The sequence below is a fragment of the Nerophis lumbriciformis genome, linkage group LG04 (assembly GCF_033978685.3).
Source record: "Nerophis lumbriciformis linkage group LG04, RoL_Nlum_v2.1, whole genome shotgun sequence".
Taxonomy (NCBI): domain Eukaryota; kingdom Metazoa; phylum Chordata; class Actinopteri; order Syngnathiformes; family Syngnathidae; genus Nerophis; species Nerophis lumbriciformis.
The window spans coordinates 13,265,920-13,287,667 of record NC_084551.2 but is presented as its reverse complement, the minus strand read 5'-3'; the positions used below and the strand labels follow the sequence as shown (position 1 = coordinate 13,287,667).

The window sequence follows — 21,748 nt, the reverse complement described above, 5'->3', positions numbered from 1 at the left end:
CTAAAGATTTTTGTGTCAGGTTTGGTCAAAAATAGGACTCAGATGCAGAGTAGGGAACAATCTGGCAGGCTTTTATTTTGAAGGCTACTTTTCACCTCCTAAATCAGGGCAATACAACATAGGCTTTAATCTGACAACTCGGCGAAAAAGGTTCCACACAAAAGGAACGACCGAAAATCACTCCGAAAGGAGGATCCTGAAAATATCAATAGCGAACTATACTTAGCGCAGGATATAATCTATGAAATTTATCAATAACAAAAGACACTCCAAAAGGAGGGAGAAACAATGGCTAAAAAACTTATTTACTGTTTCTTATCTTGGAAAATAGTTAACAAAAAATGTCACTCAAAAAATTGAGGAAAAAGGAGAACTGTTAGAAAAAACTGAAACTCACCAATTCGGCTGCAAAACTATATACCGTAATTTTCGGACTATAAGTCGCAGTTTTTTTCATAGTTTGGCCGGGCTCCATTGCGATTTATATATGTTGTTTTCCTTCTTTATTATACATTTTCGGCAGGTGCGACTTATACTCCGGTGCGACTTATACTCCGAAAAATACGGTAACCAAAAATCACTCTGCTTAGGAGGAGAAAAGGAAACTCAAAAGTGCCAACAAGGGAATTCCGGATCAGGATAATCAAAAGCGAGACGAGACAAGGCTTGGGCATAAGGCTAGAGAGGCACGAAACAACGACACATTTTGACACAGAACAAAGGGAGGCGTGGACTTATAAGACACGTGGGGGTAGTGGGGAACAGGTGGAAACAATCAGGGATCTGGGATGACGTCAGACTGATGACACAAAAGGAAGGGCAAGTGACCTGAAATGAGAGGAGAGTTACTTTTCAAACTAAAACATGAAATTCACACGACAGAAAAAACCAAGACAAGACATCCCTCACCGCGGTGTGACATTTTGGTCACAGTCAAATGTTACACACAATGGTACCTCAACTTAAAAGTGTTTTGAGGTAAGAGCTGTCTCTCGGCTAATTGTTTGGCTTTGTGTTGCATGCAAGAATTAGAGTTAGCCATTAGTTGGCGTAGTAAATGTCACAGTGAAACCCGGAAAATCGACCCAAAACATCTGGTCTTACTCGCTAGCTTATAGTTTGAAATCAACATAATTTTGTTTTCCAACCGTGGGAAGGAAGAAGGTGAGTGTGAATGCCAATGCTGAGAAGAAGTGGATAATATTCATTTAATTAAAGAAAATAAATCATCAAAAACATAACCAAACGTGTAGTCAACTTGGTGAAGCAGCGTATCACTGGTAGGCTGCACCATACTGTACCAAGAATAGTATAACGCCAGCCAAGGGTTGTTAAAAAAAATATCTTAAACGGTGGACATTTATCCAGGAAAATATAGAGAAGCTGCTGATGGTGTGTTTAAGGGAGTAGCAGCTCGGAGGAGATACTGTAGTCTACTCTCTAAGGTAAATACTGTACACTATTGTTACATTACTTCATAAAACTACTGTAGTTGTTAGTAAAAAAAAATATATTGTATTGTTTTTCATACAATAGTTCTTAACTAAAAGTTTGTTTTTATTTTTAAAAGTCATGCTACATATTAAAATTATGCTGTGAGTGTGTGTGTGTGTGGGGGGGGGGGGGGGGGGGGAGTTGCATTGATTTCAACTAATTCCAATGGGAGATGTGGATTTAAGATACAAGTGTTTTGAGTTAAGAGCTCCATTATATAACCGATTAATAAAATTTAGGCACTACTGTATTCATGTTTTCTTCTAATGTATTTTTTAGGCAAGGCAAGGCAATTGTATTTATAGAGCACAATTCGTACTCTAGGCAATTGCAAGTGCTTTACAGAAAATTAAAAGAAGGAAAACATGTTCAAATCAAAATAAGAAAATACAATAATCATAAAAACAATCATAATTACTTGAATCATTCAAATGTTGTAGATAAAATACTTTCAGTTGTCATATGCACAATTTAAAAAAAACTGTTTTCAGGCTATTGTAGAAGCATAAAACTGAAACACAGTTTCACCTTGTTTGGTCCTGAATCTGTGCACCAGCAGGAGAACACTCCCTTAGGTTCTTAGAGCTCGAGATGGTTGACTTTGCTCCAACATATCAAAGATGTACATTGACAAAAGACCATGAAAAGACTTATGCACACGGAGAACTGTTTTAAAATCTATTCTCAAGAAGCCAGTGCAGTGACCTAAGCACTGGACTAATATTGTCATATTTCCTGGTTCTGGTCAGGACTCGAGCAGCAGCATTCTGGATGTACTGCAGCTGCTTTACAGCTTGTTTAGAGAGCCCAGTGAAAAAGCCGTTACAGTAGTCTAACCTGCTGGAGACAAAGGCATGGATTAGTCTTTTTAAATCGAATTTAGAATGTTAAACATGTTTAATAGTTGCTGTTGGTATGTATGTTGTCCTCTTTTTAATTGGGAATGATAGTGGCCGTATTACTGAATTGTTTTCTGACATTGCACATCTGCTTATTCACAATTGCTTAGTTGTTGCGGTCTGAGGAATGAGCACTGGCTGAAATGACAGCAGGTGGAATAAGGGATCCGGTTTTGGGAAATTGTTTTAAAGTAGTTACCTTCATACTGTGTGCCATTTCTCCGATCAATCTTATTCTCTTTTTATTTCAAAGTGCTTCATCCCTTCTCCACAAGATACAGTATCTGTCTCCGATTTAATGGTGCCCCTTGTATCTTACCACAACTACCATGATTTAGAGTAATATATCACTTAAAAAGACAACACATGTTTTCACTTGTATCTTTCTCTCTCTGGATCTGACTCAGCTCAGAGAACTTGACACACACACACTCACACACACACACGCACACAAACGGACACATTTTTTTGGAGTCAATTCCTATATCTGACCTGCTTTGTGCTGCTGAATGGTTCTTCTGTGCGAATGAAGACTAATGCTGTACTTAAGGTCATTAAGGCATTCAGAATGAGCTTATTGATTCACTTGACCTCATCCTTTTCTTCCATCCCTTGTATTTGTTTCTTTTTCCAGAGATATTCCAAGGATACCAGACAGCACACATGCACAACTGGAATCGAGTGAGTCTTGCCAAGATTTCTTATCGTTTACAAAACCAATTAATCAAGCAAGAATCCATTTATTCTTTCACTCTGCCTCTCTGAATTGCAATCTTGGTCCTGAATTCTTTCTGTTTTTGTTCCTACAACCCATCAAGATTCTAGAATCTGTATTGTCAATTTACCGCGTGTCCGAGATAACACAGAGCGTTGAAATTAAGTTGTTCTTCTTTCCGTGGTATAATCGCAATATAGTATATATTATAACACATCAAATAAGATGTAGGGTTCCCCAAGGCTCAATTTTAGGTCCCATTATTTTTAATACTTACCGTATTTTTCGAAGTATAAGTCGCACTGGAGTATAAGTCGCACCTGCCAAAAATGCATAATAAAGAAGGGAAAAAAAACATATATAAGTCGCACTGGAGTATAAGTCACATTTTTGGGGGAAATGTATTTGATAAAAGCCAACACCAAGAATAGACATTTGAAAGGCAATTTAAAATAAATAAAGAATAGTGAACAACAGGCTGAATAAGTGTAGGTTATATGAGACATAAATAACCAACTGAGAACGTGCCTGGTATGTTAACGTAACATATTATGGTAAGAGTCATTCAAATAACTATAACATATAGAACATGCTATACGTTTACCAAACAATCTGTCACTCCTAATCGCTAAATCCCATGCAATCTTATACGTCTAGTCCAGGGGTCGGCAACCCGGGGCCGCATGCGGCTCTTTGATCACTCTGATGCGGCTCAGCTGCATACTTGCCGACCGCCCCGATTTTCCGGGGAGACTTCCGGATTTCAGTGCCTCTCGCAGAAAACTCCCGGGATTAATATTCTCCGATTTTCACCCTTACAATAATAATAAGGGCGTGCCATGATGGTACAGCATTTAGCGCCCTCTACAATCTGTATGAACAGCGTGCCAGCCCAGCTTTTTGTTGAATGCATCTTCTGCTTGCACACATAAGTGAAAGCAACGTATACTTGGTCAACAGCCACACAGGTTACACTGACGGGGGCCATATAAACCAACTTTAACACTCTTACTAATAATGTGCCATACTTTGAACCAAAACCAAACAAGAATGACAAACACATTTCGGGAGAACATCTGCACCTTAACACAACACAAACACAACAGAACAAATACCCAGAATCTCATGCAGCCCTGACTCTTCCGGGCTACATTATACACCCCTGCTACCACCAAACCCCGCCCCCACCCCAACCCTGCTCCCTCACACATCAATACCCCCCCCCCCTCTGTGCGTCGGTTGAGGTGGGCGGGGTTTGGTAGTGGGGGTGTATAATGTAGCCCGGAAGAGTTAGGGCTGCATGGGATTCTGGGTATTTGGTCTTTTGTGTTTATGTTGTGTTACGGTGCAGATGTTCTCCCGAAATGTGTTCGTCATTCTTGTTTGGTGTGGGTTCACAGTGTGGCGCATTATTAGTAAGAGTGTTAAAGTTTTTTATACCGCCACCGTCAGTGTAACCTGTGTGGTTGTTGACCAAGTATGCCTTGCTGTCACTTACGTGAGCAAGCAGAAGCCTCATACAACGTGTGGGTGGGCCGGCACGCTTGTTGTAGTAGGCGCTAAATGCTGTACTATCACGGAACGTTCGAGAGAATGAGCTAAATAATATTATTTGATATTTTACGGTAATGTGTTAATAATTTCACACATAAGTCACTCCTGAGTATAAGTCGCACCCCCGGCCAAACTATGAAAAAAACTGCGACTTATAGTCCGAAAAATACGGTACTCGCTGCCTCTTGAGGATATCATTGGGAGACACTGCATCAGTTTCCACAGTTATGCTGGGCGGCGTGGCTCGGTTGGTAGAGCGGCCGTGCCAGAAACTTGAGGGTTCCAGGTTCGATCCCCGCTTCCGCCATGCTCCTCTCTCCCGTTGTGTCCTCGGGCAAGACACATTACCCACCTGCTCCCAGTGCCACCCACACTGGTTTAAATGTACCTTAAAGATGTAGACAATGGGTTTCACTATGTAAAGCGCTTTGAGTGTAGAGAATATAATTATATATAAATATAATTTGCTTCACTACGCTGATGATACACAGTAATATTTTGCCCGACGACACACGACCAATAGATACCCTTTTTAACTACATTTTACACAGCGAGTCGTGGATGGATTTTTTTATATGACCTGAAGTTTTACCAAAATTATAAGATGTTTAACCAACACAGTCCATAAAAAATCTAGGCGTAATTTTTTAACTCTGAGCTGACTTGTATCCCATAAAATAAAATTGTGCAAAAATAAGTGATAAAACATGCCAGAGTTCGCCCGTTTGTCTCTCAGGCCAACACGGACGTGTTGTTTGGATTATTTTCAAATGTAAAAAATGTGCTTAAGCATGTAAAGTTTGTACAATATGTGAATAGATAATGTGCAAATTCTGCCAACAATGTGTGCAAAAATATGAGGTTGAAAATCAGCTTAACACGATTATGAGGTATTAAGTGCATATTGCCACTGAAGTCTTTGTGTTGTTCCTTTACTTCCTTAACATTTCTCTGTTATCTTATATTCCCGAATCATCGCCTCCATGTCATATTTCAGGTTCTAGTTCTTTTGAGTCCCAAAAGATGGATCGCCCGTCCATTTCTGTCACGTCGCCCATGAGTCCCAACATGCTGAGGGATGCCCCCCAGTACTTGTCAGGACAGCTCTCAGTAAGTGTGACATATGGACTTTGTGATAAATTGCCTCGTGTGTTAATTAAATGAGTTATGAGAAATATGAACTTGAGCTACATCCAGCTGATCTAATTTGGTGTTTTATATAATTGTCAATATTTGTAGTGACAAACCGTGTCAAGAAAATGGTCTGCTAGTTTGTTAAGGCAAACAGGCACAGCGCCACATCTATTTGGCTGACCTGAGTCCCGACTCTGGATTGTCGGTGTTTGGATGTGTCCATTTTCTGATTTAAACCCCCCAACCCCCTGGGATGAATGGGTTAAGCATTTGCACTGAAAGAATACATATGACAAGTATTAAATGTTGGATTTGCAAAAAGTTTGCATAATGTGTTTTTCTTTGTTGTTTTTTTAGTACAATTCTTTTTCTTAATGGGACATAAATCATAGCTCTACTTTGGGAAATTGTAGACACAAGTTAGTGATATTATTGTCATTGAGATGCCAGGTTTAGGGCAGAAACGATGTATTTACCAAAACTCTTCAAGATGCAAATGAAAGCAAAACCCCTCGTGTTTGTGTTTTGGGTGAAGTTGTGTGGAATTTTGGTTTTATTACATTTCCCTTTTGTTGTTAATTTTGCTTATCCAGAGCCAAAGCCTTAGTAGAAGAACAACGCCTATTCCCCCTAGGGTCCAGGTAATGGGCCCTGTCTGAAGGGCACTCTCTCTCTTTGGTCTTTGCTCTTGACTGTTGACTGGCCTTTTTCTTTTGGAAAATGCATTTCCAGGGAAATTGATGCTTCAAGTTTCCCTCTCAGTGCAGTGCATTGTGTTGCATTCTTCTGTATGATTTTGTTGCTATCATCATTTTGATTGGAGTTATTAATGCTCATTTTAACCCATTCATGTCAATCTGCCTTGGCAGTGCATGCACAACTAATCAACACTCAAGAAACTTTTCCATTCGCCTGGTTTAAGTTATATTATACTGTATCTTGTGTTACTGTATCCTATACTCTACTGGATGTTGAAGTCTGCAGTGCAGGAGGGTGTTTTCGGGGACAGGGATTTAAGTTATTTCTGATTTATTGTAACTTAAACCTACCTTGATATACTAACTCGGTAACTGCAGACAGACACACATCGACTGAAGGATTCCATGTGTGACTTTTAGTGATGGAGAAGTGTAAAACCCTTATTAATGAAATCATATTTAGATGGTATATGGCTGCATGTTGCACTGAAAACAGACAAACAATATAGGTTTCCTTCCAGATAATTGTACTTAGCAACATTGCACCTTTTAATTTTGGTCTATGTATCTTTATCGATCCGATATCAGCAAAAAAAAAATCTGGATTGCATTTAAAATCTCTGATACAAACATTATGATACAGTAAACCAGTTTCAAATAATTATAGTTTCATTATTACATATACAAAGTCTCCAAGGCAGGAGTGGGATTGAAAGTATCCAGTAACAAACATGTCCTTATCGTTCAACTTACTCGGTCATGAGCTTAATTTGATAATTTACTGTGGCCACTTGGTGTCGCCAAAAACCATTACCACTCTACTTAATTTTAATCAGACATCATACGTTCATTCTAGAAAGTTAATAATATATACGGTAGGTTAATGTTTATCATACCGACCATTGTTGTCAGTTTGAGTAATTTCACTTTTTCAAGCCTTTTTCTAACATGGGGGGTATAGCTCGGTTGGGAGAGTGGCCGTGCCAACAACTTGAGGGTTCCAGGTTCGATCCCAGCTTCTGCCATCCTCGTCACTGCCGTTGTGTCCTTGGGCAAGACACTTTACCCGCCTTCTCCCAGTGCCACCCACATTGGTTTAAATGTAACTTAGATATTGGGTTTCACTAGAGAAAAGCACTATATAAATATAATTCACTTCACTTCACTTCACATTCCACACTACAAAAATGATAAAAATATGTATGATTTGTGCTGATATCATATCGGATCAATATCGGTATTGGCCAATACTCAAGGCTTCAATATCGGTATCTTATCAGAAGTGAAAAAGTTGTATCAGGACACCGCTACTCTGTAAAATTGCAAATGTTCCCATCGATTACATTGTTTACATTTGGATATTACTGAATATATCAGTGACAAAATATATTTAGTAAGCTCTTAGGGGGAATGTATGGTTATATTCATTCACAGTATCTTACCCTAGAAAGTTTTGAAAATTTCCTTCGAACTTAAAAACAAGTGTCACCTGCAAGGCCTCACAATGCAAAATTGTGTGCACAGACGCACAAACTGAAGAGAAAAGCAATGAAGTTCATAAAAAAATACCGGTAATGTGCCCCAACTTTACTTGATCTTAAGCCTCCAACTGTAGAATCACATCTACCAACTTGTTTGACTATTCTTTTTTTCATCAATGCTGCATGGTTTGCTGGTAGTTTAGATGCTGGCGCAGACCCTCCCCATAATCATATTCTTGATGAAGTATGGACAAAAGCTTAGAAGGTTTATACTTTTTCATTTCATCCAATTGCTTTAAGGCCGCTGTTAAAGAGTTGTACTTCTTCTAAGTGTCTGCTTTTGGAGTCCATACTTCCCTCTTACTACCTTTGATTACACTTGAAAGAGCATGATTGATTTGTCAATATCCGTGCCCTTTGTTCAATATCTCAGACATTATTACATTATTCACTGCTGGATAGTATTATTTCCCTTGAGCACATGCTGGTAATGTTAGCGCCTCTTTCATGTAGCATTTCACTTCACCTTTGATTAAATGAAACACAGACAATTGCATTCAGTTCCTATCAACGGTGTTTATTTGTCCGTGCAAGAGAAACACAACTGGATAAATTGTCACACCAAACTTCATACTTCTGTTTACATGCTAAACATGCACAGACACATTGATTTTTTTTTGTTTCCAGCATTCGTTTTTTTTAGGTGACATACACATTTCTTTGTTCCCAGACATTGTGGAATATGACATGAATAAGAATACACCGTGTTAATTCTAGCATTGCCCATGTTTTTTATTTTTTTATTATTATAATTTAAAACAAAAAAGCATGCGATTTAATCATCTTTTCCATAATGGGTATATACAGGAGAAGACCCGATATTGTCAACAAAATATATATATTTGAGTCTTCTCCTGCATTATCCCCTTTGTGCATTTCACTACTGTTGCTACAAATCCCTTTTACTGAATTGTGTTTTTGTTCTGCGCTTGCAGGTCAAATTGTGGTACGACAAAGTCGGCCATCAACTAATAGTCACCATCCTGGGAGCCAAAGACCTCCCACCCAGGGAAGATGGTCGGCCCAGGAATCCATATGTTAAAATCTACTTCCTCCCTGATAGAAGGTAAGCGTAAAGCCAATGACTTTTCATGTTAATCGTGACAACAATTACCATACTTATTCAATCTGTCCACACTTCCAACTAGGGATGGGGTACCAAATTTGAGAAAAAGACCCAGGTACAGATTTTCTTTAAATCTAACGGCGTCATATTTTGTCTGTTCCGTCTAGTCTAGATGTAGACAAAAGTGCGGCTCAAACTCCTCAGCATTCATAGTGGACTCATCCAAAGTCCCTCTTGGTCGGATGTCTCAAACACGTGGCCAGCGGGCCATTGGCGGTTGGCCAACTCACATTGTGTGGCCCTCTACTTAAAGGGGAACATTATCACAATTTCAGAAGGGTTAAAACCATTAAAAATCAATTCCCAGTGGCTTATTTTATTTTTCGAAGTTTTTTTCACAATTTTACCCATCATGCAATATCCCTAAAAAAAAGCTTCAAAGTGCCTGATTTTAACCATTGCTGTATACACCCGTCCATTTTTCTGTGACGTCACATAGTGATGCCAACACAAACAAACATGGCGCATAGAACAGCAAGCTATAGCGACATTAGCTCGGATTCAGACTCGGATTTCAGCGGCTTAAGCGATTCAACAGATTACGCATGTATTGAAACGGATGGTTGTAGTGTGGAGGCAGGTAGCGAAAACGAAATTGAAGAAGAAACTGAAGGTATTGAGCCATATCGGTTTGAACCGTATGCAAGCGAAACCGACGAAAACGACACGACAGCCAGCGACACGGGAGAAAGCGAGGACGAATTCGGCGATCGCCTTCTAACCAACGATTGGTATGTGTTTGTTTGGCATTAAAGGAAACTAACAACTATGAACTAGGTTTACAGCATATGAAATACATTTGGCAACAACATGCTCTTTGAGAGTGCAGACAGCCCAATTTTCATCAATTAATATATTCTGTAGACATACCCTCATCCGCTCTCTTTTCCTGAAAGCTGATCTGTCCAGTTTTGGAGTTGATGTCAGCAGGCCAGGGAAGCTAGGGTCGATATTCTTCTCTTGATCATCTTCGGTGGCATAAGGGACGGTGTGAGCCAAGACATCCAGGGGGTTTAGCTCGCTCGTCTGCGGGAACAAACTGCCGCCATTGCTTGCCGTGCTACCGAGGTCCTTTGTCCCTGAATTGCTCATACACTCCGGCAGATTCAATGGGGGTCTGGCGACAGATTTCTTTGACTTTATCGTTGGAAATGCATCTGCTTTGAGTGTCGCAGGATATCCACACATTCTTGCCATCTCTGTCGTAGCATAGCTTTCGTCGGTAAAGTGTGCGGAACAAACGTCCAATTTCTTGCCACTTTCGCATCTTTGGGCCACTGGTGCAACTTGAATCCGTCCCTGTTCGTGTTGTTACACCCTCCGACAACACACCGACGAGGCATGATGTCTCCAAGGTACGGAAAACAGTCGAAAAAACGGAAAATAACAGGGCTGATTTGACTCGGTGTTTGTAATGTGTTTGAGAAAATGGCGGCTTGCTTCCCGATGTCATCGCTCCGAGAGCGAATAATAGAAATGCGTTTAATTCGCCAAAATTCACCCATTTAGAGTTCGGAAATCGGTTAAAAAAATATATGGTCTTTTTTCTGCAACATCAAGGTATATATTGACGCTTACATAGGTCTGGTGATAATGTTCCCCTTTAACTAAACATTTTAGGGTAATTGTGACCTTGGCACCCTGGGCGGCTAATAGTAAATAAATTATGACATTCTTAAATGCCACAAAATACTAAAAACAATAAAGGTGCAAACACACAAATTACGGCACAATAAACACGCACTAGGAAATACAAAGACTTCCTTTAAAGACAAGTAAACGGATGTATTTTTTCATGCATTGTAACTTGTAAATAAACGTAAATAAAAGTCCACTTACAATGGAGCCAAAGGGAAGTCACCTACTCCGCCCATAAAATCCAATAAATAACCATTCAAAAACAGCCAACAATACTCCATTTACATTTCACGACTTGAAAATTAACCAAGTGTTATTGATATTGTTATTATAAGCGCTAATGCTAACTATTTATAGCGGCGCCGTGATCACTTCCTTGTGTAACTATGTTGACATCATCGGCTGGTGAGTTGCTTTCTCGCTTCAGAGCTCATGGGAGTTTATTCTACATCATAAATAATGCTTCTCACCTGGATAGTAGAAGGATTAGGACATAATCCGACAAGTTGGTACACTTTGACAGCCAATTTAGAACCGGGAATCGTGAGAAATACATGAAAAGACTCCCTTTTTTCTTTGCGAGGATGAACTGTCATTCTTCATCTAAACGGGATTATAACAACATTATTTTTTAAATTATTGTTATTTTTTATTTATTTATTTATATTTATTTATAAAGACATGCACCTGGGGATAGGTTGATTGGCAACACTAAATGGTCCCTAATGTGTGAATGTGAGTGTGAATGTTGTCTGTCTATCTGTGTTGGCCCTGTGATGAGATGGCGACTTGTCCAGGGTGTACACCGCCTTCCGCCCGAATGTAGCTGAGATAGGCTCCAGCGCCCCCCGCGACCCCGAAGGGAATAAGCGGTAGAAAATGGATGGATGGATGGATTTATTTTTAATTATTTGTATTCTTTTCAATTGTTGTTATTATAACAACATTATATCAGTCGGCATCCCAGTGACAGCAGACCTTGTACAGTAAGTGATGCCAACCGAGTGATGTCCGTTGTGTCTTTGGGCCAGACATAGACAGATATTTTACAATAAAAAATAAAAATTGTTAAAAAAGTACTGAAAATTGGTACTGGTACTGTATCTATTCCCATGTACCGGTATCGTACCAGTTCAAATGTCAAAGGTACCCATCCCTACTCCCAACATTTCGCAGTGTGTGCACTGTGTTGTGTCACTGTTGTGTTTGTGGCTCGTTCACGTCATGGTTCTAAATACAAATAGTTTGAATTATTGTTCCTCCAGTGACAAAAGCAAGAGGAGAACAAAAACAGTAAAGAAATCCTTGGAGCCTAAATGGAACCAGACCTTTATGTATTCACCGGTGCACCGGCGGGAGTTTCGGGAGCGCATGTTGGAGATCACTTTGTGGGACCAAGCCAGAGTGAGGGAGGAGGAGAGCGAATTCCTGGGAGAGGTAGGAACAAGACAAAACCAGGAAAACACTTATCATGCCCGTTATGAAGAGGGAATGTATTGATTTGGTTAATTCAAATGAATTGATTGATGAGCGTAAAACACATCTATTTATGACCGTGGTTTTCCTGAATATTGGTAGATCCTGATTGAGCTTGAGACTGCGCTTCTAGATGACGAGCCTCACTGGTACAAGCTGCAGACACATGACGTGTCCTCCATCCCGCTTCCTCGTTCCTCTCCAAACACACAGCGTCGGCAGCTCCACGGAGAAAGCCCAACGCGGCGGCTGCAGAGTAAGTAGCACATGTGATTAAGTCCTCCTAATTTGATTGAGAATCAAGTGAACGCCTATGTCCCGTGTGCCACTTCAACCCGACTGCTTTTGCTTTCACAGACAAAGGCTCATATTCATACTCAGGTAAAGGTCCGGCACTCCCAGGCAGTGCCTTGCTGTGGTGCATTTAAGTGTCTGCTCTCCTCTTGAATGATGCATTCGAGTGCCTTCATTCTCTAACCCCTTGTCCATTAAGGGTGCATGTGTCTGCTCCCTCATATCTTTCAGTGTAGTGAGATGGTGTCCCTAATTACACTTCTCTTCACCCAGAGTAGCAGACGCAGGTCCTTTATTGACTTAACGTATTGAAACACTACTCACAAAAAGATGGGATATTTGGCTTTCAGGTGTAACTAAAATTCACTATAAGTTTTACACATGATTTGAAATGTTCAAATTGGCATAAGCACTCTATGCCAAGGGTAAACGCCGATTGCATGTAAAGTAACATATATATATATATATACTGTATATATATATATTGTTCATGCTATGCACAAATTGCTAAAATAATGAACAACTGGACAACAAAAAATTAGAACATTTCAAATGATGTATAAAACAAATATAAAATATATATATATACCGAATGCAGCTGAGAGAGGCTCCAGCACCCCCCGCGACCCCAAAAGGGACAAGCAGTAGAAAATGGATATATATATATATATATATATATATATATATATATATATATATATACATATATATATATATATATATATATATATATATATATATATATATATATATATATATTGCATATATAATTAAAAATTCATATATTTGGAAATTAAAAGTACAGTATGAAAGTTCAAGTTTTGTGACAATGAACAGACTAAAATATATAATTTAAAACAGAGGTTAAAAAAAAATATATATGTATGTATATATATATATATATATATATATGTATGTATGTATATATATATATATATATATATATATATATATATATATATATATATATATATATATGACAATGGCTTTTTGCCGATATCCGATATTCCGATATTGTCCAACTCTGTTATTACCGATACCGATATCAACCGATACCGATATCAACCGATACTGATATATACAGTCGTGAAATTAACACATTATTATGTCTAATTTGGACAACCAGGTATGGTGAAGATAAGGTCCTTTTTGTAAATATTAATAAAATAAAATAAGATAAATAAATTAAAAACATTTTCTTGAATAAAAAAAGAAAGTAAAACAATTCAAAAACAGTTACATAGAAACTAGTAATGAATGAAAATGAGTAAAATTAACTGTTAAAGGTTAGTACTATTAGTGGACCAGCAGCACGCACAATCATGTGTGCTTACGGACTGTATCCCTTGCAGACTGTATTGATATATATTGATATATAATGTAGGAACCAGAATATTAATAACAGAAAGAAACAACCCTTTTGTGTGAATGAGTGTAAATGGGGGAGGGAGTTTTTTTTGGGTTGGTGCACTGATTGTAAGTGTATCTTGTGTTTTTTTATGTTGATTTAATTTAAAAAAAACAAAAAAACAATACCGATAATAAAAAAACTAATACCGAAAATTTCCGATATTACATTTTAAAGCATTTATCGGCCGATAATATCGGACATATCTAATATATATATATATCGATTTAATCGATTAGTTGTTGCAGACCTAATATATATATACTGTGTGTATGTATATATATATATATATATATATATATATATATATATATATATATATATATATATATATATATATATATATATATATATATATATACACGCACACATATATACACACACACACATATACATACATATTAATAACAAGAATGACAAACACATTTCGGGAGAACATCCGCACCGTAACACAACATAAACACAACAGCACAAATACCCAGAACCCCTTGCAGCACTAACACTTTCGGGACGCTACAATATACACCCCCGCTACCACCAAACCCCACCCCATCTTCCGAATTCAGAGGTCTCAAGGTTGGCAAGTATGATTTATATTCATATACTGTAAAAGGTTATAATGCATTTTAATTTCCTCTAAAAATGTTACCCAAAAGCCAAATGTCCCTGACTCCTCGTGAGTTGTGTAATAGTTTCCTGTTAAAGCTGTCAGAATCCTAACCAGCAACACACAATTGTTTCCTGCGAAACTGCACTAGGCCCTCATTCTAATGTTGTGCCAAAAGACAATATGAAATTCCAATCCGCCAATCCTGACAAATACTAACTACTTTCTTCTCCTCTGTGATATTGCCCCATACAAATACTGTCCTTCCAAATGAAAAGCACTCTGTCTGCTTGTGCCCTGCATTTGTTGGTTGTGTGTTTTTAATGTGCGCCGTTTTTTAAAGTGACAAAGCGCCCAGCAGATTAATTGTTTTTGATAAACATTATGAAAATAATAGTTAGTCTTACATATCTTCTGTATCCTTTGTCGTAATTGACTATTATTTAACGCAATTTGTGTAGCAAAATACTGTACTTTTTACTGTTTATCTAAAAGTGTAACACCTAATGATAGATTATTAGAAGTGTGTATAGTTTGTGACAATTTAAGTTTGTCTAGTTTACTTGACATAGCTATGACTGACTACTAAAAGCAATGTGTGTATTGCTATAAAGTGTGTGTGTCATTGTAATCATGAAACATACGCATTTGCCTTTTTACTGCAAAGTCATAAGATTGACTGAGCGAGTTTATTTCACATATAAATGATCTAACATCACTGACAGTCTTTCATTTTTTGGGGTTTGATTAGTTACGCATTTAGTTTAACAACAATAGTATTATTTTCAGTAATGTCGTGAATTTATTGCACAAAATAACACCTCCCGTTCCACTCTTTTCAATACCAACTTCTCTCTTACTTTTATCTTGAAGGATCCCAGAGGATAAGCGACGGAGAAATCTCAGACTATGATTGTGAAGATGGGGTCGGGGTCATAACAGGTAATAAACCACGGTCATAATAACACTAGTATGTACTTGTACGTGTGTTTACTTGAACCTTTTGCACGTGTAGTGTGTTAAGATAGCGTAAACCAGTGTTTTTCAACCACTGTGCCGCGGCACACTAGTGTGCCGTGAGATACAGTCTGGTGTGCCGTGGGAGATTATCTAATTTCACCTATTTGGGTTAAAAATATTTTTTTGCAAACCAGTAATTATAGTCTGAAAATGATGTGTTGTTGTTGACTGGTCGGTGCAGTCTAGAGCTCGACAGAGTAACCGTGTAATACTCTTCCATAACAGTAGGTGGCAGCAGGTAGGTGTCGGAAACAGCGGGAGGCAGGGTGCAGGTAAAAAGGTGTCTAATGCTTAAACCAAAACTAAACAAAAGGTGAGTGCCCCTAAGAAAAGGCATTGAAGATTAGGGAAGGCTATGCCGAACGAAGCTAAAACTGAACTGGCTACAAAGTCAACAAAAACAGAATGCTGGACGACAGCAAAGACTTACTGTGGAGCAAAGACGGCGTCCACAATGTACATCCGAACATGACATGACAATCAACAATGTCCCCACAAAGAAGCATAAAAACATCTGAAATATTCTTGATTGCTAAAACAAAGTAGATGCGGGGAAATTTGCTCAAAGGAAGACATGAAACTGCTACAGGAAAATACCAAAAAAAAAAAGAAAAAGCCATCAAAATAGGAGCTCAAGACAAGAACTAAAACACTATACAGGAAAACCGCAAAAAACTCAAAGTAAGTCAGGGCGTGATGTAACAGGTGGTGACAGTACACCTACTTTGAGACAAGAGCTATATTGATGCATGCTTGGTTATGGTTTAAAGTCATATCCAACGACTTTTTACTGTCAACTGAGTTTTGTTTTTTAATGTTTTCTGCTGGTGATGTGCCTCCGCATTTTTTCAACGCAAAAAAATGTGCCTTGGCTCAAAAAAGGTTGAAAAACACTGGCGTAAACAATCATCAGCAGGGCGCTTTTGTCTACCTCTGCACTGCAACTTGCTTTGTTGTCCACACTAAGATCCAAATAAGACGTGCTAAACAGCATGTGCAATCTATTAAATTGTGTGTACTATTAGTGGGTGTGTTGCGTGCGATCTACTAACATTGCACATGCTATTCATAACTGGTTCAGACCGCCTTATTTAAATGAGGTTTTAGCCTGTACTACGCAGCGTTCACCATGTAGATATTGGGTCATTTACTGCACATGTTATCATGCTCCCACGTGTGGCGTTTTGCTATCGAACAAGCAGCAGACATGTACCACTTTTTATGAGCATTTTAGAAGCACTGCAATGCATCCACAATGATACCCACTTTTTGTTTGTGCGCTACAGATGCGCTCATGGGGCAGAGGCTGCACTTACTGTGCTTAAGACGCAAAAAATGCATACCGTATTTTTCGGACTATAAGTCACAGTTTTTCTCATAGTTTGGCCGGGCTCCAGTGCGACTTATATATGTTTTTTTCCTTTTTTATTATGCATTTCCGGCAGGTGCGACTTATACTCCGGTGCGACTTATACTCCGAAAAATACGGTACTTCAAGGTTTTTTTTTTACGGAGAAGAATTGTTATTAATAGATATTCTAAATGAAAAAAACAACACCATTAAAAAAAGTATAATTGATGTACTAAATTACTGTATTACTTAACTCACCCAGCATGCAGCTATAAAATTATAAAAGGATGTTGCCGTATAGACGATATGTCAAATATTTTTTTATTTCTGACAGACCATGCAAATAGGTTGAGCACCGATCCTGCAGCCGTGTGTGGAACTGTCAGTTTGCACGTACCTTTCAGAGGTGCTTGTGGTTAGAGTGTCCGCCCTGAGATCGGTAGGTCGTGAGTTCAAACCCCGGCCGAGTCATACCAAAGACTATAAAAATGGGACCCGTTACCTCCCTGCTTGTATCAGTATCAAGGGTTGGAATTAGGGGTTAAATCACCAAAAAAAAATCCGGGCGCGTCCACCGCTGCTGCTCACTGCTCCCTTCAACTCCCAGCTGATGTACTATACTTTTGCAGAGTGGATTGCATCTGTTAAGTGAGCAAAATAAAGCATGCAATCCATTTAGCGTCTCTGTCTTCATTAATATGCAGAATATAGAGTGATAAGCAAAACGCCCACGTTACTGGAAGGAGAAGATGCAAATATATTATAAAGCACCGTTATAAAGCAATGTGATTATCAACACTCATCACCGTTTTGCAAGCACTATTTAGCGTTTTATTCCAAGTAAAGTACCAATGATTGTCACATACACACTAGGTGTGGTGAAATGATTCTCTGCATTTGACCCATCACCCTTGATCACCCCCTGGGAGTTGAGGGGAGCAGTGAGCAGCAGCGGTGGCCGCGCCCGGAATAATTTTTGGTGATTTAACCCCCAATTCCAACCCTTGATATTGGGTCAAATGCAGGGAATACTTTCGCCACACCTAGTGTGTGTGTGACAATCATTGGTACTTTAACTTTTAACTTTAACTTTAAAAACGTTACCTCCACAAAACGTACTGAAAAAGAAACAAAACTTGGGCCCCCAAACCGAGGTACGGACCATAGCATGGGTTACATGTACCGTTACACCTGTAGCAAACACAAATATAGATATGAACAAAATGACAGTTGTAAGCTGTGAGCATATATTACATACTTGCCAACCCTCCCGAATTTTCCGGGACACTCCCGAAATTCAGCGCATCACCCGAAAACCTCCCAGGACAAATATTCTCCCGAAAATCTCCCGATTTTCAGCCGTAGCTGGAGGCCACGCCCCCTCCAACTCCATGCGGACCTGAGTGAGGACAGACTTTTTTCACAACGGGAGGACAACAGGGTGACAAGAAGTAAATCATCCAGACTCGAGATACATTGTATTATTATGTTTATCTTACCTAAAAATAAATATATTTATTAATTAAAAAAAAAAAACTAAATAAATGTTTACTATATTTTGCTAAAAACATCAAAATTAATTGTATTTTTATTTGTATTTTTTCTGACTCCTTATTACATCCAGCCATAGAATTACACATTAAAATAAACATATTTGAAATAATTAATTTTAAATGATCATAATAATTCATTTAAAATGATTGCTTGTTTATCAACAACTTTAGCATTTTATTCATTACATTTTGAAGCTCTCAGAAGCCAAGTTATGTTATATTCCTTAAGATTTATTTATGCAAGTTTGAAGTATCAATTATCTAAACACAGTTTTGTTTGCATATTTTCAGGATGTAGATAATATATATATATATATATATGTATATATATATATGTATGTGTGGGAAAAAATCACAAGACTATTTCATCTCTACAGGCCTGTTTCATGAGGGGGGGTACCCTCAATCGTCAGGAGATTTTTGCAGAGTGGATATATATATATATATATATATATATATATATATATATATATATATATATATGTATGTGTGGGGAAAAAAATCACAAGACTACTTCATCTCTACAGGCCTGTTTCATGAGGGGGTTCCCTCAATCATCAGGAGATTTTCTGATGAATCTCCTGATGATTGAGGGAACCCCCTCATGAAACAGGCCTGTAGAGATGAAGTAGTCTTGTGATTTTTTTCCCCACACATACATATATTGCGCTCTACTACGGTATCGAGCACTATTTTTTGGATAACCTTATTAAGACATATATATATATATATATATATATATATATATATATATATATATATATATATATATATATATATATATGTATCAAATACTTGACTTGGTGAATTCTAGCTGTCAATATACTCCTCCTCTTTTAACCACGCCCCCAACCACACCTCGCCCCACCCCCGACCACGCCCCCCCACCCCCCACCTCCCGAAATCGGAGGGCTCAAGGTTGGCAAGTATGATATATTACCACGATCAAACATGGTGGAAATGTCTGTTACAAGATACTGCAGTAACCCCGCCTTCCGCCCGAATGCAGTTGAGATAGGCTCCAGCACTCCCTGCGACCCCAAAAATAGACAAGCGGTAGAAAATGGATGGATGGATGGATAGAAGATACTGCAGTAGTAAATAATAGGCATGCAATAGTACTTGCTATAATCCTGCACGGGACAATCTGCCTCTAGTAAAACAAAAATTTATATTAATCGAGATCAGATGATATGAAAAAAATTAATCGAGATCATTTTTTTTGCCATATTGCCCAGCCCTACTGCTGATATACCGGTAGATGAAAAGCGCCAATCTCCTTAGCTGTGGTCAAAGTTGGAATTGCCACAAAACACACCGTAAGATATTCAACACTCTACTGCCATCTGGCGGCTGAAGTGAATAGTGCAGCTCCCAATTTGTCACATTTCATGTGTCAAGTAAATCGCTGTAGAAGGGGCCACGTGAATCCCCGTTCTACTGTATTTAACTCTAATAAAAGGTTCATGATATTACTGCTTGCTCTTTGTAACCAAAGCCATTTTTGATGTTCTCTCTACTCAAATATTTTTCCAGACTACCGGCCAAATGGAAGAGACTTCCAGAGCTCCACTTTGTCTGTCCCAGAACAGGTGATGTCTTCGAACCACTGCTCTCGTTCTGCCGAAATACATAGAGCGCGGTCACGCTCCCCCAGTGTCCCTCCGCCTTCAAGGTAACTACTAATTAGCATACCATAAAGATTACCTGTGTATAGTCTTTGTTAGTTTTAATTTGCTTGTTTAGTTGTTCATTTGTGTATATTTAGCTTGTAATAAAACACGTCACTTCTTTGTCAAGTTTTACTATTTAAATAGTAAAAAAAACTACAATAATTCCATTTTGTAAGGATAGTAAGAGTACACAACCTTTAATACAGCATCTATAACCTCACTACATTGCTAACATAATGTCTAATTATTGTTACAATTGTTGATATAGCTTTTGGTGGTTTATGTCTTAATACCTTCCATGCGTGACGTGGAATTTGTCCCACAATCAGGTGAATCCTCTGACGAGTTGTGGGTCAGCTTCTTCAAATTAAATGACGGATCTTTCTATTAAAAAGACACGTTTTTTTTACAGCTCCTTTATCGGAGTTGACCACAAATCAATTCAAAGTTTGTCATGTGACCGCTGGAGAGAATAAACGCAGGAATATTAGCATGCTCATTACAGGAACTTTATTATTATATATATTGTAAAATGAAAACAAAATCAAACTTTTTTAAAAGTTTGGTAACAAGGAAGATTACATTAAAACCACTGTCTTATATTCTATAGAGGCAGAACATATGTAAGGTGTGCACACATTACCAAGATGGTGCCAATAACCCTTCATACCATATTCTCTTACTTGCTGTGAGGACTGAAAAATATTTCTCTGGGTGTGTTCGCACTTTTTTCCCAACTCGACAACAACTTGAGTCCTTCTGTTCTGCTAGTCAAGTGTGAAGTAAGTCCACCAAACACACGACTGGACCACACAGGTGGACAAATATCTAGGGGAGTCTTTTTGATTTAAAGTCATGGTCAAAAGTTTGTATACACTTGTAAAGAACATAATGTCATGGCTGTCTTGAGTTTCCAATAATTTCCACAACTCTTATTTTTTTGTGATAGAGTGATTGGAGCACATTCTTGTTTGTCACAAAAAACATTCATGAAGTTTGGTTCTTTTATGAATTTATTATGGGTCTACTGAAAATGTAACCAAATCTGCTGGGTCAAAAGTATACATACAGCAAGGTTAATAGTTGGTTTGGTTAGTATTGTGGCCAAACAGCTAAATTTTTGTTTCATCTGACCACAGAACTTTCCTCCAGAAGGTCTTATCTTTGTCCATGCGATGTCATATTAGGGCTGGGCGATATGGCCTTTTTTTAATATCTCGATATTTTTAGGCCATATCGCGATACACGATATATATCTCGATATTTTCCCTTAGCCTTGAATGAACACTTGATACATACAGTATAATCACAGCAGTATGATGATTATATGTGTCTACATTAAAACATTCTTGTTCATACTGCATTAATATATGCTACTTTAAAACTTTCATGCAGATAAGGAAATCACAACTAAGTCATTTGACCAACACTGTATTTATTAAACAGTTATTAAGCAGTGGCACAAACATTCATGTCATTTCCAAAACAGAAAGTGCAAAATTGTCAGTCATTTTAAAACAAGCTATTAGTGCACTTTTGTGCATGATGTCTCTAAGATGACAAATCA

At 38.2% G+C, this 21,748-nt stretch overlaps 1 protein-coding gene across 27 annotated transcripts in view; it reads left to right on the top strand.

Annotated features, from left to right (window-relative positions):
* rims2a (regulating synaptic membrane exocytosis 2a) overlaps positions 1-21,748 on the top strand; it is a 343,114-nt gene that overhangs the window by 225,318 nt on the left and 96,048 nt on the right. For 13 of the 27 annotated variants that reach the window (XM_061949203.2, XM_061949186.2, XM_061949267.2 and 10 more), the window contains 9 exons: positions 3,028-3,074; positions 5,660-5,772; positions 6,390-6,437; positions 8,971-9,101; positions 12,065-12,236; positions 12,378-12,531; positions 12,633-12,656; positions 15,458-15,526; positions 20,045-20,183. In XM_061949203.2, the coding sequence (XP_061805187.1) occupies positions 3,028-3,074; positions 5,660-5,772; positions 6,390-6,437; positions 8,971-9,101; positions 12,065-12,236; positions 12,378-12,531; positions 12,633-12,656; positions 15,458-15,526; positions 20,045-20,183 (897 nt within the window). The remainder of the gene's footprint in view (positions 1-3,027; positions 3,075-5,659; positions 5,773-6,389; positions 6,438-8,970; positions 9,102-12,064; positions 12,237-12,377; positions 12,532-12,632; positions 12,657-15,457; positions 15,527-20,044; positions 20,184-21,748) is intronic. The other 14 variants (XM_061949179.2, XM_061949243.2, XM_061949227.2 and 11 more) reach the window with 3 other exon arrangements.